Here is a 20168-nt window from a genome sequence, read left to right on the forward strand (position 1 = left end):
GACAAATCACCAAAACCGGCACATTTACAGCCAATTCCTCCTGATTCTTCTTCCCTATGCATGCGAACCCTCCTGTTTTAAAGGGGAAGTCCTCCAATTTTTCTAAATTTCTGCATAAATATGTTAAGATGTTGGTTGGTTAAGATATAAACAAAGTTATTCAGAGTGGTTAGACATGAAAAGAGTCACAACAGTGGTGATAGGAACCAGACAACTGAGGAGATGAATGTCTCACAAAAAGTTGCTACACAAAATGGTTCCAAAATGCGGCCTGATGTCCGAAACATTGTTTTATGGTAGTTTCAAGATAAGCTTTTGGTCTAAAACATAAAAGAAAAAAAAAGAAAAAAAAAAAGAAAATGCGTTGTTTCTGATTTACCATCATCAACATGACATATAAATACTCAGAAGATGTGTGTAGGTTCACTGGTGAGTTTGGACAGTACATAAAATGAGTATATCTGCATTGTCGTCAGAATGACCTCTGGCTCCTATTGCTATGACTGATTTCAGTGCTTTCATTTCACGTCACACCACTCTGAATGACATCTCAGTGGCTGAACTATGCAGAATTTTTTAAAAATTGGTGGAGCTCCCCTTTAACTGATTACCTTGTTTTTTGCCACTACTTTTTCGCCATAAAAACAGCATTTACGAAATAGGGGGTTTAGTGGGGCATGATGATTGGCTGGTGGGCCGGCATAGGCTATTGTTGTGGCATCATATCCTTCCCACCACCCACCCTCCTCGGACCCCCACCGGTCCATGAAAACCACTGTGGGCTGCGCATCAGCTCTTGCAATGTTAAAAAGGTTGAGCCCCCTTTGGATACACGACAGAGAGAGAAACCCAAACACCTCGCTCTCCCCTACTGTATATATGAATGTAAAAAAATCAATAATGTGCCGTTTCGCATAAGAGTTTCACTTTCTCTCCCTCTCACACACACACACACACACACACACACACACACACACACAAACACACACACACACACACACACACACACACACCACATATATATGACAGTGTTGTATTGTGTTGGTGTGTTTTGCATTTTATGGCAGTGGGAGAGGAACACGGTGTCTTTGGAAAGTCCTCTGCTTCAGAATGAAGCCTCATTCTAATCCCAGATAAAGAGTAGATATGAGAGAGAGATATAGAGAGAGAGAGAGAGAGAGAGAGGCTTCCACTCGGCCTTATCTCAACCATTATCTAGCACACACACACACACACACACACACACACACACACACATGTTGTGGCCATAGCACGTATACTTTCACAAGCCCAAACCCAGATAACCTCCACACACCAAACGCTTCACATCCAGACCACCCCCTCCGGCCCACCCAAACGCTGCCCCCTCATCGATCACTTTCCAATCAAGTGCTGCTTCTGCTTTGGCAATCAGTCAACAAGCCTCAGTGACAGACAGACAGGTGTGATAAAAGCAGGTGCTACACCACAGCGCTAACACGCTGATAGAGGACACCCTGCTGGACCAGCCCAGCACACACACACACACACACACACACAGAGCGCGGTGTAAACACTAGGGGTGTAGATCTCTAATCTGACAACGGCTCCATTTGATTGAAAATCTCAAATTGATTCTGATTATTTCAGAAGCAACAGACTCAAAACCTGCCTGGAGGAACTGCTTACTACAGAAGTACAAAAAGGCCATAAGGTAGTTATAATTCTCTGGATTGTTATCTTGAGATAACGACTTAATTATCTCAAGATAACAAAAGTTGTTATCCTGAGATAACAAGTTTATTATCTTGTGATCTCAAAATGACAAAGTGAATTATCTCGTTATCTCAAGACAAGAAATATGTTATCTTGAAATAATGAGTTAGTTGTCTGGTTATCTTGAGATAACCAAGTTGTTATCTCGAGATAAGTTAATTATCTTGTTATGTCAAGACAAAGTTGTTATCTTGAAATACAGGTTAGTTATCTTGTTATCTCGAGGTAACAAAAGTTGTTATTTTAAGATAATGAGTTAATCATCTTATCTCAAGAAAATGAAGTTGTTATCTTGCAATAATGAGTTAGTTATCTTGTTATTTTGAGATAACAAAAGTTGTTATCTTGAGATCACAAGATAATTAACTCGTTATCTCAAGATAACAATCCAGAAATATTACAGCAGCAGCTCATGGCCTCTCTGGTCTTGCGTAATGTACAGAGTGGACGATAAAAACAATACACTGAGAGTCAGGTTTAGGCACACAGTCTGCCTACAGTTTGTGTTGGTGGGGGTGTTTCAGTTTAGAGTGACAAATATTGACTCACTAGGTGAAAATAATAACTTATTTTCTCAAGATTTAGACTTAATGAGTATATAAGTAAATATTTCAAGGCAAGTAATTATTTAAAAAAAGGAATTACATCTGATTTTAGAGCATAGTGCATCAAAGTGCATCAAAGCCTGTGACATTTCTGCAGTAGCGCTCATGAAGTAACAGGTAGTTTTAGTAATTTAGCAATTAGGCTTTAAAAATGGTCAAAATCTGCTCTTAGGATATTCGCTGAATATAAAATATTCTCACAGTATTAGAAAACAGCACTTAGTTTTACTAAAATTATTTGGTTTTAGGCTTTTATTTCCCATTCAGCAATGATATGCAATGAGGCAAAGTGCTAAAGAGCAGCACTGATCTTATTATAACTGATAAATGGCTGTTGTGCCTATTCAGTAAATCAGAAATAGGGTTTATGACAGCACAAAACTTTATTAAAAAGGCCTGTAATATTTGTAACAGATTTTTTTATATTAGAAAATTGCCTAAGATTTTTCTTCTGGCAAAAAACTTCTAAGCGATTACAGCCTTCAGTAGAACTGTGACCTTCAGACTGAACATTTCACACCCCTAGTAAACACTAGTGCCAGTGAGTATGTGCGTGCATGCATCTCAGTGGCAAAGATGAATATGCCCAGCAGTATCAGCAGTAAGAAAGGAGGATCCTCTTACCTCTGTGTCTGTTAGTAGTCTTATCGAACATTAGCATAGCGTCTTCTACCTGCAAGACACACGAAGAGAGGTGTAGGTTAGCGATCAGCAACAGTACAGGTGCAGGGTGTGTAATATAAGCAATATATTATAACCAGTATAACACCAACACAAGGGCTGGACAATATGGACAAAGGACTACTTTCAATTACCCTGTTACTAGGTCTGACAAACAAACATGATTTTTTATCACAATCTTTTCAATAGTTAATCGTGATTAATCACATCAGCTACAATACAAGTTCAAAGTGCATAATACAAGCAATAGTTTGTAACCATAAAACATTAACGCTAGAGCTGGACGATATGCACAAAATGCTACATTGCGATTATATTGCTACTAGGCCTGTCAGTCACAATTAATCGGATTCTTTGACGTAGTTAATCGTGATAAATCGCATCAGCTACAGTACTGGTGCGACATACTTTACATGAGCAATATACTATAACCATAAAACATCAACACTAGGGCTGGACAATATGGACAAAATACTATTATAGTGCTACTAGGCCTGACAAAACAAATGAGGTTAACAATCACATTCTTTTGAGTAGTTAATCGTGATTAATCGCATCAGCTACAATACAGATGCAAGACAATACATAAGCAATATATTATAACCATATAACAACACTAGGTCTGGACAACATGGACAAAATGCTATATTATGATTATATTACTACTAGGCCTGTCAAACAATTATAATTAAACAGATTATTTTGTGTAATTAATCATGAATAATTGCATCAGCTACAGGGCAGGAGCAACATGCTTAAAATGGGCAATCTATTATAACCATAAAACATCGACACTAGAGCTGGACGATAATAATACAATACTATATTAGGATTAAACTGCTAGTAGGACCTGTCAAACAATCACAATTAATCGGATTCTTTTGTGTAGTTAATCATGATTAATCGCATCAGCTACTAAAATACTATATATAGCATTATATTGCTACACAGTCACAAATACTTATAACATGTATAACATTAACACTAGGCCTAGATGATAGTAACAAAATACAATATTAGGATTATATTGCTACTAGGCCTGTCAAACAATCACAATTAATGGGATTCTTTTGTGTAGTTAATCATGATTAATTGCATGAGCTACAGTGCAGATGCAAGATGCTTAATATGAGCAATATATTATGACATGTATAACATCAACACTAGGCCTGGACGATAATAAAATAGTATATCTCGGCCTACTAGGCCTGTCAAACTATTGCAATTAATCACTTTGTTGTGCAGTTAATCGTGATTAATCACATTCGTCTCATAGCTATATTGGTGTTCTTTTTTTTCATGTATGCAACAGTTGTTTTGACTGGAAGTGTAATAAATTAAACAGTGGTCTCCGAGTGTAACTGAATAGCGCACACAGATTACAGTCTACAGGCCTGCCAATACCCAGCCAACCTCCACTGTCTACATCAAAACCCCAACAAAACCCCAACATCTATCAACAGCAACTCACACTGACTCACAGAACGAGAGAGAAAACAGAAGACAAAATCTCAGAGGGGGTTTGGAGGCAAAGCTCCTCGGTGTCTCTCACCCCGGTTACCGTCGCTAGGTAACATCAGGAGTGGGCAGGGTGCGGAGGTGTGTGTGGCGGACTGAGGACGGCGGGTACACCCACACACGCCTACATACATACACACAAACAAGCACAGGCTCTCGCTCTCTGGAGTCACGGCCTGGCTGCATCGCAGTGGTTTGTTTGGATTAGAGAGCCAGTCTAACACACAGAGCCACCATCCTGCCCAGTGGAGCCGAATCAAACTGACCACCAACTCACCATGCATGAGCGAGAGTGTATTTGTGTGTTTGTTTATGTCCATTTTCAGGCCTGTGCCCTGACTTTGACAGCCAGAGAAAAATAAGGTAAACTTCTTATGAATTGTTAATTATATATTTCTGAAAATGCAAATGCTCCATGTTTCATCATTTAAAACTGGTTAAAACTGATTAATGTTAGGTTTTGGGTTACACAATTCTACATATTGACACTATACACGAAGAGTTTCATTCCAAAATGCTGAATATCTGTCACAATATTGGATATAACAGACTTCTGAAAAGGATAACAGCTGATGTATAATGGAAAGCGAAACAGCACTAATATTTCTTGTTTTGTGTATGTAAAGCCCACTCCCATCAATGTTCATATAGTAAATTTAAAAAAAATAATAATGTGTCTATAATGGGTTTGGAGCAAATTCCTTCAAATATAAAATACATATAGAACATAAATAACATATGAACTATAAAATGTGGTGTAACTTTTACAGAGGCCACATTTTATGTATTATTTTTTTCAGCAATGTGTTCATTCACCAAATAAACAGTTAAAAATTCAGCAAATAAACAGTAATTGTGCATTTAAACAGGCAGAAAATCTGTAAAGGATATGATAACTTATTGTCATATAGAAAATAAACAAAACATGTAATTTTACCAGGGGCACCCAAACTTTTCCATACAACTGCATATTATATATATATATATACATACATATATATATATATATATATATATATATATATATATATATATATATATAAATAATGTGTGTATATACACAAACACACACCTTTATGCACACACACACACACACACACATATATATATATATATATACATATATATATATATACATATATATATATATATATACATATATATATATATATATATATATATATATATTATCAATATATGTAGATACTTATACAATGTAATTAGTACATGTTGTTACCTAACTATATTTAATACATATTGAACATATTGGTATTACATATAGTTACTCACACATATGCATAATATGGTATATAACCCCATGTCCTGACACTGCACAAAAACAAACCTGCGTGTGTGTATCTGAGTGTATATGGGTTCTCACTGTATTATTAGCGCAGTATTACGGCATTAGCCTGCTATCGATCCTGAGTGGGTTTAATGCCAGGCTGGTGAGATCATGCCGCTCGAGAGGAAGTAGCAGAGTGTTTTCTAACCTCAGAGACTTGGTGAATCAGTCTGATAATAAAGCCCTGAAGCTGCTTTTCAGGACGGAGCAGCCGCACCAACCACTGCTCTATTGAAGGACAGGTCATGATTCACTGAGCACTTGGAGATGGAGTCCATTCGGCCATTGTGTATACATCTATACACATACACACACACACACAAATGATAGCGGTACAGTGGCGGGAGAACTCCTGGTGCGTGACCACTGAGCGAGTGTCACAGTCCAGTGAAACACACACACACACACACAAACACCCAGACCCACACTCTTCTCCTTTATAGAGACACCTCAGTACTGCAGGCCTTTTCAATACAGCCTCTCACAAACCGCTCTCCCATCTGATAGGAGGTTAAGGACCTCTTCACCACACACACACACTCTCACACACACACTCCTGCCAAGAGGTGAGGCCGCGCTCACTCAAGGGAAGCCGAAATCTCTCTCCCTCGCCCGCTTCTTTCTCCTCCTATTCTGAAAAGAAAGGTTCAAAGGATAATGGAGGTTTTATCAGTATGTAAAAAGAGAGCGATGGAGACTCCAGTGGAGTGGCTGGCCTTTTGTGACAATGAAGAAAAGGTTCCTCGAGCCTCCTCTCGCCCAGACAGGACAGAATCTGCGCTCTTTGGAGAAAGAGAAAAAGAGCACCTTCCTCACAGGTGTTCTCCTATACAGCCAGGCCTGCTCATTTAAGGCCAACTGATCTTCATTTGCCCACTAACACACAGCAGGGAGGTGCGGAAGGTAGCTAGGCTAATCGCTCATTTAGATGCTGCCCCCATGAAGTGTTACTACCACAACCTCAGATGTTCAAGAAGACGTTTAGTCCTCTAGGATATTGCACAGCTAACCCCTTACAATCCGAAAGACGCAGAACGTTAGCGGAGTTTAGCTAACCCCATACATTCAGGGATTAAGAGGGTTTTAGTAGAGTTTAGCTCCATTCACTCAGAAAGCTAGAGGACAGTGGTAGAGTTTAGCTAACCATATACAATCAAAAAGCTGGAGGATGCTAGCAGAGTTTAGCTAACCCCATACATTTAAGAAGCTAGAAGACACAGCTAGGTGTCCTCAAGAATGTTAGATAACATAACCCCATACAAGCAGAAAGCTAGAGGATGTTAGCAGAGTTGAGCTAACCGTATACAAGCAGAAAGCTAGAGGATGTTAGCAGAGTTGAGCTAACTGTATACAAGCAGAAAGCTGGAGGATGTTAGCAGAGTTGAGCTAACCATATACAAGCAGAAAGCTGGAGGATATTAGCCAAGTTTGGCTAACCCCATACAATCAGGACGCTAGATGATTACAGTAGAGTTTAACTAATCCTATTTAAGAATCTAGAGGACATTAGCTAGATTAAATGAATGTTAGAATGTTAAATGCTAACCCCATACATTCAAGAAGCTAGAATACATAGCTAGTCCTCAAGGATGTTAGATATGCTAACCCCATACAATCGGAAAGCTGGAAAATATTAGTAGAGTTTAGCTAACCAAACAGAATCAGAAAGCTGGAAGATGTTAGCAGAATTGTGCTAACTGTATGCAATCAGAAAAATGTTTAGCTAGCCTCATACAATCAGAAAACAATTATATTAATGATAGCAGTTTAGCTAACCCCATACATTTAAGAAGCTAGAGGTAGCTCAATGGTCTTTGGAATGTTCTATGTTTAGCCAACCCCATACAATCAAGAAACTAGAGGACATCAGCGGTGTTTAGATGACCTTATACAATCAGGGAGCAAGAGGATATTAATAGAGTTTAGCTAACCCCATACAATCAAGAAGACAGAGGATGTTATTAGCATTTAGCTAACCCCGTACAATCAAGAAGCTAAAGGACATTAGCTCAGCACGTCTTGCGCTAGTGTACTGTTTTACTGCTAATCTATTATGCACTGCTAACCTGAGGACAGTACTGAGGAAAATCCATGCTAGAGCTGGTACAGACAGGTAAAAAGGGCAAAATGGGCAAAAGTATGGGCAAATTTCAGGCTTGAAGATGGCTGCTGCGATAGTATGCCATACAATACCAAAAACTGCATAACCCTGTTGTCAGAAGAAAACCTTGTATCTCCAAAATAGTAACTTTACAGGAGAAGGAAAAAACCTACTTTACTTTTAATGCAAGTCAGTGGAACCAGACTTAATTTTGCACCATTTCTTTTAGTCCATTCATCATGAAATTTGCATGCAGTGTAAAGGGTAACAGGCATTTTCAAATTATGTCAAAAACTGAAAAACGTCAAAAATGGAGATACAAGGTTTTCTTCCGACAGCAGCGATAAGCAAGTTTAGTTAAGATAATAGCAACCCATGGTTTGAAGTAAGCGTGTGATAATTTAGGCCTGCAGTTTGCACAATGCTAACTGGTGGCCCTGCTAGAAACAACAGCTTTGACCAGCATGGCTGGTCACCAGCAAAACCAGCATATCTGTTTTGGATGCTGGTATGGTGGTCAAACGCAAAGGAAGTTGACATGCTGGTCACCAGAAAACCCAGTATATGTTGTGTTTTGGATGCTGATATGCCGGTCAGCAGCAATGAAAGTTGATATGCTGGTCACCAGCAAACCCAGTATATGTTGTGTTTTTGGAGGCTGGTATGCTTACCAGCACTAGTCCAGCACTAGACCAGAATACACCAGCATAGACCATCTTAGACCAGCATGGAATGCATGCTGGTCAGCAAAGCTTCCATTACTTGTTAGCTTAGCCTTGTTGTTCCAGTGGAAAATTAAGAAGTAATTCAAACATACCTCTGCATTTGGGGTAAAGGAAAAAATAAAGCACAGGTTATTTTTCACTGTACAGTTCCTTCATGGGCCGTACGAACAGGGATTTATTTTACTGTGCTGATTTATTAAGTGCCTGTAAAGTGCTGTTGACCTGAGGACAGTTTTGAGGAAGAAGCACAGCAGCTATAAAGCTGGCACCGAGAGATAGAAGGGAAAAATTACAAAGAGGAAGCACCCGAGCAGCTGTTTAAATTCACACGAGGGCCCGGGTGGGTGGGTAAGGTGGGGGGGGTTATCGTGTTTCTGTCAGATGATATGACAATGAACGCTCCTTCGCCGCAAACCTTTGCACCCAAAACAGCCATACGTATGAAAGACCACATAAACACACACGGACGTACTCTCACCCCCACTCTATACAGGCAGCAATTTAAATCAACAGCCTTTTGAATTATTTATCAGAGGACAAAGGCATTAATAAGCGAGCTGACTTGTGGCGTGGTACAGGGAGATGTGGCAGCAGTGCTGGAGATTTAAGGGCAGGGGAAATACGGTTTGACAGCAGTTTAGATCAACGGCAATTTCACCATTATTTACATTCTGCACACGAGGGATAGGCAACAGAAACAAGAGCAGAAAGTCCTGCTGGAGAGAGTGCACGCTCTCCGCCTTCCTCACTCATGCACACATGCACACACACTTGTTTTTATCCAATGTCAGGACATGGAGCGATATTAATCATACATAGTAAAAATAATAATCATAATATGTCATGTATTACATATCTATAAACAGTATATATACTAGTGTTGTAAAAGATAACGCATTAATAATACATTAACACATTCAATTATTACTGCCACTAATCTTTCACTATTCTAGTTTTACTCTTCCGAGCAGTATAAGAGGCTATTGCTCATTAAAGTGTAGCTTTTAAATGCTGTTTTCCTTCGATGGCTTTCTTTATAAACGTAAAATCAAAGTTAATTCTAGCTTCTACCATGCTGAATTTGTTTATCACCGAAGTGCATCAATCTAAAGTATTATTTACAAGCAAAACACGTCACTGATAAGGCAATATCAGTAATTCAGCATACTACACTGGACAATGCTTATGGAACACCTATGGATAAATCAACGAGCCATAAACTAATAAAAGCAACAGCTATGTGGAAAGCTCCAGTTCCCCTTGAGAGCCTTCACTGTGACTAGAACCCATGAGCTGTATGAACAAGAGCACACACCGCACACACATGCACATTGTGTCACTACAGAACTTTTACTACCCACCAGGGGAGTTCTCATGCTGTACGAGAAACAGAGCTGTGTGGGTACTGTGTGTGTGTGTAAGAGAGAGAGAGAGTGTGTGTGTGTGTGTGTGTGGACTCGGCACAGTACTGAGTCTGTCTAGTGGGCTGCTGCTTGGGGAGGGGGGGTGCATTATAACGGGGGTATAAGGGCAATCAATGTGCTTGATTAGTCATGAAGAGCTTAGCGAGGGCAGCCCAGGGGCAGTGGGACAGCAGCAACACACACACATACACACACACACACGTCTCATTTGAAAGCTGAGCAGTTATGATGAGTTCAAGTCTACTGAGAATAATGCAACTCCAAACAACAAAGTTGCAGTTACTTAACTTCCGATTCAACTCTGCGCTCGTTGCCCTCACAGTGACTCAGAATTCTGTAGTGACACTCAATTAAAATGAGAAACAATGGGTAGCACCATAGAGGCTGATGCCTACAAGCCATTTCAATTAAGATGGGACACAGTAGGGCTGCACGATAATGACTATCATGATCATTCTGCTCATTACGGAAATCACGGTTATTTATCACTATTTTTCAAAAAGCTTTCATTAGACTCTTCATTAAGCTTTTCTTCACTGTGTATATTATAAGCCTGTATATGCAGCATTGAAAATAAGTCCATGGTCATTTTCACTTAAATGCTGAATATAAACAATACAAATATTACACTTTAAATAAATAAACAAATGTCAAAACAGTATGAAACCAAATGCAAAGGATTAATGCCTAGTAATTACAATAATATTATAATCACAATTTTTTTGCCAGAAACACAAGCCAGTCAGCATGATTTAATAATTTAATGCACCGAATGTAATAAAAACCAGCATCTAACGCTGGCCAATTAGCTTTGGCTGAGCTCACCAATATGTTTAAGGCAAAAATCGTGATCACAATTAAAACATGATTAATTGTGCAGCCCTAGTACAGAGTGACCGTAAGTGACCTGAAACTCTCTAAAGCCCTAATTCCCACACAAACAGTCATACAAAAACACTTAAGTGGGTTTTAGTGTAGGCCCGAAGGCAGTTTAGGGGGGTGTAATTACTCAGTGCTGAGACAGTGAAGGGGGGAAATGAAAGACAGAAACAATATCCTCAGCATAACTCTCCCCCAGTCCCACAGACTGACCCAGGACACTTTACTACCCATGCTGCAATAGAGGATGTAAAATGCTCTAGAGACTGTATGCATGATCAGACATAGTGTTAGAGATAATACGGAAGATCAGACATAGTCATACAGTAGATACCATACTGGTCATACTAAAGATCAGACTGTAGCACATACTACACTGGTCATATAGAAAATCAGACTTAGACACTATACCGCTCATACTAAAGATCAGACTGTAACACATACTATACTGGTCATATAGAAAATCAGACTTATCAGACACCATACTGGTCATACTAAAGATCAGTCTGTAACATATACTATACTGGTAAAGAAAATTTACCAGATTTATCAGATACTAAACTGGTCATACAGAAAAGCAGACTTATCAGATACTTTTCATATAGAAAATCAGACTTACCAAATACTATACTGGTCATACTAAAGATCGGACTGTAGCACATACTACACTGGTCATATAGAAAATCAGACTTATCACATACTACACTGGGGATACTAAAGATCAGACTGTAACATACTATACTGGTCATACTAAAGATCAGACTTATCAGATACAATACTGGTCATACTAAAGACTATATACTATACAGGTCATATAGAAAATCAGACTTAATAGATACTATACTGGTCATACTATAGATCAGACTGTAACATACTATACTTTTAATATAGAAAATCAAACTTATCAGATACTATACTGGTCACTGAAAGATCAGACTGTAACATACTAACTTTCCATATGGAAAATCAGACTTGTCATTCACTATACTGGTCATATGAAAGATCAGACTGAATCAGTTACTCTACTGGTCATATTAAACATTAATCTGCATTACATGCTGGTCATTTTGAAGGTCAGACTGTATTATACTGTTGAATACAACACTCCATGCTAATACTATATATGGAAAATCCAACCGTACCTGACACTATGTTAGCCATATGAAAGATCAGACTAATATAGCCGACACCATGCTAGCCTGTTTACTGACATTTCTTCCTTTTCATCTCCCCCTCTCCTCCTCCTATATTTCCCTTCCCTCCCCCCATCCTATCTCCCTTACTCTCCTGGGGTCATACAGTGGCCATTTGGGCAGAAACACGAGTCGCCCCACAGAAATACCTGCAGGCAAATCCATGGCCTAGGCCTCAGCAACTCCTCAGCAGAGGTTACAGACCACACGGACACCCTGAGCAACCCTACACCCGCAACCTGAGACCACAGCACACATTCGCCCTCCTCCTGACTCCTGGGGCCAAGGCCAGCATACGGCAGCTAGAGACCAGGGAAAGCCCCCTTCCTCCCACCATCCCGCAAAGCAAGCTCAGAATAGAGCTCGACATGTTTGCCAGAAACTGCACAAACTGTAGTTTAGTGAATATTTGTTGGGCTCAACTGGGGTTCAAATTTGGTGCTTAGGTTTCTCATAGCCCATCCACGACCTGTAATGACTTTCCAGTATGTTCCCTGACTTTGTTGTTTTTTCCCTATTTAATTTTTTGTCGGATCTCATGATGGCTGTAATTGTTGTTTTGAAGTACCTTAACAGGCACTATCATTAAAGGATGTATAGTTTTATTCGTTATTCCGTTTGTGGTTGGAGTTGAGTTGAATTTTGTTGGGATACAGTTGGGTTTGGGATGCAGTCAGGTTTGGACAGAATTTTGTTGGGATACAGTTGGGTTTGGAATACAGTCAGATTTGGACAGAATTTTTTGGGATACAGTTGGGTTTGGAATACAGTCAGATTTGGACAGCTGAATAAAGTTGGGTCCAGACAGGAATTTACTGGAATATAGTCAGGTGTGGATTGAATTTTGTCTTAATACAGATGGATTTGGACAGAATTTTGTCTTAATAAAGTCGAGATTGGACATAACTTTGTCTTAGCACAGTTGGGTCTGGATACAGATTTGTTGGAATAAAGTTGGGTCCAGACAACATTTTACTGGATTTTACTGGAATTTTGTCTTAATACAGTCAGATTTGGGTGGAATTTTGTCCTAATTAACTTGATTTTAGATAGAATTTTGTATTAATCCAGTTGGGTTTGGACAGAATTTTATTGGAATAAAGTTGGATCCAGACAGGATTTTATTGGAATACAGTCGGGTTTGAATGGAATTGTGTCTTAATACAGTCAGATTTGGACAGAATTTTGTTAGGATAAAGTTAGGTTCAGACAGGACTGTGCTAGAATACAGTCGGGTTATGATAAAATTAAGTTCGGATACAGTTGGGTTCAAACCGGACGTTGCTGGAATACAGTCAGGTTTGGGCAGAATTTTGCCAGGAGACAGCTGGGTACGGACAGAATTCCGTAACATACTATACAATCAAGTTTGAATATAATGTCAAGGTACAGTCATGTTCATACAGAATTTTGCCAGGCATTAGTTGGGATTAAAATTGAATTTGATGGTATACTGTGAGGTTCAGACAATTTTGTTGGGCTACAGTCATGTTCACATTCAACATTTGGTGCCGTGGATCAGGTTGGAGAATGTTCTCCGGCCTGATTAAATCTCTAGATCGGAGCACAGTGAGCTCCATGAGGCTCGGGGAAAAGAATTCACACCGATTTAGCACATAATCTAGATAAACTAAAGATAAGGGCTAGAGGCAGCGTTTTTCCTCTCTAACTCTTCTAAATCAGCGGAGACATCTCTTGGGTTTACAGCTGAAAAGATCAATAATTCACCTGTTTTGAAGGGGAGAAAAAAGGTTTGGGATTGTGTTTGAAGGAAGTACGTTTCATCCACCATCGCTCGCGCACCAGCTCATCTGTTATGGATAAAGTGAAGCTGAAGACAGCAGATGCTGACGAAACGCCGCTCTTGTTGGCGTTTTGTTAGCGTATGAGACAAGAATGCGCGAGCTGTCATACAATGTCAAATCAGGTTGGCCGTCTTTGGAGCACTGTGTTGAAGCTGAAGGGAGATTTCTGTAGAATGAGGAACGCGGAGTGGAAGTCCACTTCTTCTCTGTGTTTTAGAAAGGCAGTTTGTCCTCAGCGGAGTGTGTGTGTGTCTCCTGTAGGGCCTGAGGTGTAAAGGCAGAATACACACAGTCACACATCATTAGAGCCACCGCTGTACAGTACTGTCTGGGTAAGCACAGGCTGACAGCTAGGGTAAGCCGGTTTAGAGAGAGGAGAGAGAGTGCAGATTCCTCCTGTACTCAAAATTCCCCGCTCAGATCGAAGTGAATAAAGTAGGAGGTGGAAAAAAAGCCCGTAAATGAGCGATAAGAATCAAGTGCAGCTCCAGCCCCGGCCTGCTGAGTGCACATGAAAGAGCCTCCAGTCATCCAGGTTTGGTTTCACTCCCAGTCAAAGAGATACTCTCTTTTTTTCCGAGTGTCACTAAAAGAGGCACGGTTAACCCAGCCTCCATTCTTCCTCTCTTTCTCTCATTCTCTCGCTTCTCCAAAAACGAGTGGGAAATGCTGGCAGCCGGGAAGTGATACTCCCAGGCCGTAGCCGAGCTGAGCTGCTTCCCTTGCATTTTGGGGAAAAAAGGAAAAGAGGTGTGCTTGTTTTACACAAAGCCTAATGCTATCAGACAGAGCCATTCAGTGCCTGGCCTTTCCCTTCCAATACAGAGGAACAATGGCCGGCCTGTAAGTGGAAATAAAGTGGCCAGTGAGTGGAAGTAGAAGATGGGTGTTTCTAATAAAGTGGCCAGTGAGTGGAAGTAGAAGATGGGTGTTTCTAATAAAGTGGCCAGTGAAGAGGAGTGGAAGGTGGGTGTTTCTAATAAAGTGGCCAGTCAGTGGAAGTAGACGATGGGTATTTCTAATAAAGTGGCTAGTGAGAGGAAGTAGAAGGTGGGTGTTTTTAATAAAGAGGCCGGTGAGTGGAGGTAGAAGGCTTGTGTTTCTAATAAAGTGGACAGAGAGTGGAAGAAGAAGGCTGGTGTTTCTAATAAAGTGGCCAGTGAATGGAAGTAGAAGGTTGGTGTTTCTAATAAAGTGGCCAGTGAGTGAAAGTACAAGCTAGGAGTTTTTAATAAAGTAGCCAGAGAGTGTAGATATTACTGAGGGCCAGGGATCGTGGTGTGGTATTAAACAGAAAGCGATGTGTTTTTGTTGGATTTTTTTTGTCTCTTGTGCACAAACACACACTGAGGGGAGAGAATAATCACAGCCCGGAGACAAAAGCTTGAATTTTTACCCCCTACACCTCCTCTTTTCATTCTTTTTTTCCAGTGGCTTGAAACAACTGCATTCCCCTTTACTGCTGTGCTGCTGAACAAAAGAACACCACACAGAACCCAGAGAGAGAGAGAGAGAGAGAGAGAGAGAGAGAGAAGAGAGAGGGAGCAGAGAGAGAGAGAGAGAGAGAGAGAGAGAGAGAGAGAGAGAGAGAGAAGAGCAGTTTCTTATAAACTGACATAATTTCCTGACAGGACGGTCCCCAGAGATCCCCCAGTGATGGCCCACCAGCCCGAGCAGAAAGCACTCAGCTTCTCCTGAGGGAAACCCATCAGTCATGTTAGGAGCAAGGTGACCCAAGGTCTAGGTCCAACACAAGATTTTCAGAAGGATTTCCACAACATACAGGGCTGAAGTGACCATTAGCTGACCTAGACCTGACTGCGAAGTCCCACAGTGAAGATTTACATTTTATAGAAAAGATGGAAAAGCACAGAAGAAAAACGATTCACCCAGAAAACCAAATGCATAGATTCACATTCAAACTCAGGGCGTCCACCATGGTCAAAATGTAAGATCCAGTTTTCCAGACCCGGATTAAACCGTCCCAAGGTGATTTACCACTGGCACATTCACTTCTGATTGGTTAGACAGCTTATTTGCATATTGCTGCCTTCTACGGTATCAGTACAGACCAGTATCAACAATAAACAAGCAATATACTATGAAGCCCTAATCTAGAGCGACTCTACAGTGACAAAGTGCAATACAGACTATGTTAATGGCGTGAACGCTGTGCTGGGTGTTTATCCGAGGCCTGTGTCCTGTGTTTGATGGGTGGGACACCCCAGAGACCGAAGCGGTCAGAGGCCGCCATTCCTCAAATCTGTCCTCCGTTAATATTCATGAGCGCTGCAGCGTCGTGGCCAACCAGAGCAAAGAGGAGCTGATGCATACTGTATAAAAGACCTTCATATGTCAGGCCTCGGGTTTATTCAGCACAGTCACACATGAATAAGGGGACATGTGGAGGTTAAAGCAGGACGCAGGGATGCACAAAATAACAATGATGAAATGATAGAAAGGGCCTTTAGTGGAGTCCCTCACTGATCAACACAATAGAGAGAAAGAGAGAACTGCAGGGGATGGTCTATTGTAGCAGGGTTTTATTAATATGCCTTTAATGTAGTAGCCATATCCATCACTGTCACACACTTTATAGTGAGATGCTGCTCATTGTCAGGAAAGTGTGTGCGACACACTTTCTCTCTCATACACAAACACACATATTACCTCCCTCACACTCACTACAAAGAAAAATAAGGAATATTGTTAAAATCCAGTGCAAAATCCCTGCAGTGGGCCTTTAAACATGGCTTACTTAAAGGAACAGCTCAGTCAAAAAAGCTAAATGAAGAACAACGGTAGGCCCTGAAACATGATGTACTTAAAGGAACAGTTCAGTCGAAATAGCCAAACAAAAAGGAACAGCTAGCCCTGAAACACGATATACTTAAAAGAACAGTTCAGTTGAAAAAACTAAACGAAAGAGGAACAGTACACTCTTTAACATGTTTTAATTAATGGAATGGTTCAATCAAAAAGCTAGGGAAAAATGAGCAGCGGGCCTCTAAACATGACTTATGTAAAGGAACAGTTCAGTCAAAAAAGCTAATTGGAAACAAGTAGCTGGCCCTTATCGTGGTTTACTTAAACGAACAGTTCAGTCGAAAACGCTATTTGAAAATGAAGAGTAGGCCGGTAAACATGATTTACTTAAAGGAACAAATGTAAACAAACAGTTTAGTCAGAATAGCTAAATAAAAACAAATAGCTGGCCCTTAAACATGGTTTACTTGAAGAAACAGTTCAGTCAAAAAGCTAAATGATAATGAAGAGCTGGCCCTGAAACATGATATACTTAAAGGAACAGTTCAGTCGAAAAAGCTAAATGATAACAAATAGCCAGCCCTTAACATGGTTTACTTAAAGGAACAGTTCAGGCCAAAAAGCTCAGGATCAGCAGGCCTGTAAACATGACTTATTGATAATGTGACAGTTCAATCAAAAAAGCTGGGGAAAAATGAACAGCAGGCCCTTCTGAGTGAAAACAAAGACCTGGCTCTTAAACATAGCTTACTTAAAGGAACAAGTTCAGTAAAAAAGCTAATGTTGCTAACAATAAATGAAAACAAAGAGCCACCAATTAGCACTATGTAAATGTCACTACGCTAATTAGTGGCCACTAGCTTCCCTTCATTATTAGCCACCTCAGAATGTATGATCAGCCTATTCTATTACAGCCATGCCCACTGTGTTTTCTTGTCTGTGCAATCAGCACGCTCCTTTTCCAAAGCAGTGCACAACCGGCGCAGTTTTTTTTTCCTTACAACTTCCCCCCTCCTCCCCCCTCCCCCACACAGCCGTTTATGTATATGCTAATTACATTAATCAACAGAAAAAGTGCTTATTAAATCTGCTAATTGGTATGTAAATAAGTTCCTCCTGACACTGGCAGCCTCACAATCACTTTAATTTAAAATAAATATAAATATGTCAGTTTTCATTTAGGCAAAGAAAAAGAAGAAAAAAAACAAACACCACAGAACTCAGCCGCTAGCACACAGCACAAACAGCCCCCCGTCCCCAGCAGCGCTGCATCTCCTCTCCGTCTTATTTGTCTCGGCCGGACGCCGGCGAGCGTCGCCCGGAGCATCCGGATCCATCCGTCTCCTGCGGCAGAAATGCCGGTTAAACCCGATCTCCATCCCCGCCGGCCGATCAATAGCCAACCAAAGGGGCAGGCGAGGGAGAGAGCGAGTTTGAGAGGAGTGTCATTTTCCATGTAATGAAAAAAGTAATCGCATCTTTGCTCGCTCTCCCCCTTTCTCATTCTTTTTCCAGACTGCGAGCGAAGATGATAGCAGGGAGCTGGAATTAGGGCCTGGATGATACATCATTTGGCCGATAAAGATTTGTGAAGTTCCAAGAATTGTGAAAGTTTATTTACTGTCTCAAAGGGGAATTCCACCAAGTTTTTTTTTTTTTATTTCATAATTCAGTGGTTGAGATATAAACAAAGTCATTCAGAGTGGTTTGGTGTGAAATTAGTTCATTACACCTCCTTGTTTGGTCTGTCTCGTCTCACTTTGTTAGTTTGCCTTATGTACTGTCTGTCTGGTATAGGAATAATTTCCTTTTTTTCTTTCCTTTTGAGTGTGTTTTTTCTTTGTGGCTTGTCCTGTCGTAACGTACTTGTCTGACCCTTGTACAATATATTTGCTGTTAATAAAAAATAAATAAATTAGTACATTACATTAGTGGTGATAGGAATCAGGGGTCACTGTCTATAATACAGGTATGAACCTCAACTGGTCTTTTGAGTTTATATATGTAATGTTGATGATGGTAAAACAACGGTAAATCTGAAATAATACATTTTTGTTGAGTTCTACTTCGCCCTACTTTGGGTTCTACTTTGCCTACTTTGCCTTTCGTTGGGTTCTACTTTGCCTTACCCAGAATGTGTTTTAGGGCATTTTAGGCCATCGTAAAACAATGTCTCAGGCATCAGAGAACATTCATAGTCTCTTTTTGTAATAAATGAATCAGAAATTCACCTTTAAATTCAAGTTACAAAGCAATTTATAAGTGGCTTCTTATAAAACTTAGATAGGGTAAACCGAGTCATTCGGAGTGGTTTGGTATGAAATGGCTTACAGGCTCAGATTTCTTTACATTAGTGGTGATAGGAACCAGGGGTCGCAATGTCTATAACACAAATATGAACCCACACGTTTTCTGAGATTTTATATGTTGATGATGGTAAAACAGCAGTAAATCTGAAATAACACATTTTTGTTGGGTTCTGCTTTGCCTTACGACACGCTGCATGTATCTCTCCACCCATAATGTGTTTTAGGCCAAAATTATTTTCACAACACCATCATAAAACAATGTCTCAGGCATCAGAGAACGTTCGTAACCACTTTCTGAGAGGCAGAACTTCCCCTTTAGGGTCAGGTTACAAAGCAATATATAAGTGGCTTCTTTCTATTTATATCATTTAAAGAGAAACAGATTTAAGTGAGGTAAACAAAGTGATTCAGAGTGGTTTGGTGTGAAATGCTCTGCTGTAGAGAAATTATTAAGTAAGAATTGTTCACAGTGGTGGTGATAGGAACCAGACGTCCACCTCTAAAATCTCCCTCACAGAAAGTTACTACATGAATGCGCTGACTGATGTCTGACATGTTGTTTTATGATATTTATGAGATAAGATTTTGACCTAAAAACCCATTCATGGCGGAGAAGTACACGCAGGGTAAAGAAATCCATTATCAATAGTACATAAACAATCTCAGAATACATGTAGGTTCACTGGTGATTTTGGAAAGTAAATAAAATGGCTATATTTATGTTGTAGACCCAAACTGTGACCCCTGGTTCCTATCACCACCACTGTAAAGAGGTCTGAACCACTATGTTTCTCTACAATGAACCACTTTATACCAAACCACTCTGACTGACTTTGTTTACATCTCACCAATTGACGCAATGATGGAAAAACGTTGAAAAACCTGTGGAATTCCCTTTTAAGATTTTACGAGCTGCTGCCGTTTGAGTAACTATTCATTTGAAACTACTCATGTTAAATCAGTGAGCATTTTCATTGGTCGGTCAACCTTGCAGGCCTTATTTGTCATCCGTCAGAAAGGCCCTGCGTTTCCTGGGCCCATGGCCTCCCAAGGTTCTCCCCT

The 20168-nt window shown here is 40.2% G+C and overlaps 1 protein-coding gene across 2 annotated transcripts in view; it reads right to left on the bottom strand.

Annotated features, from left to right (window-relative positions):
- The window catches only part of msi2a (musashi RNA-binding protein 2a), a 372596-nt gene that overhangs the window by 148263 nt on the left and 204165 nt on the right, over positions 1-20168 (bottom strand). For both annotated transcript variants that reach the window (XM_036595440.1, XM_036595439.1), the window contains exon 7: positions 2985-3033. In XM_036595440.1, coding sequence (XP_036451333.1) covers positions 2985-3033 — 49 coding nt within the window. The remainder of the gene's footprint in view (positions 1-2984; positions 3034-20168) is intronic.

Source organism: Colossoma macropomum, unplaced genomic scaffold, assembly GCF_904425465.1.
Source record: "Colossoma macropomum unplaced genomic scaffold, Colossoma_macropomum, whole genome shotgun sequence".
Lineage (NCBI taxonomy): Eukaryota > Metazoa > Chordata > Actinopteri > Characiformes > Serrasalmidae > Colossoma > Colossoma macropomum.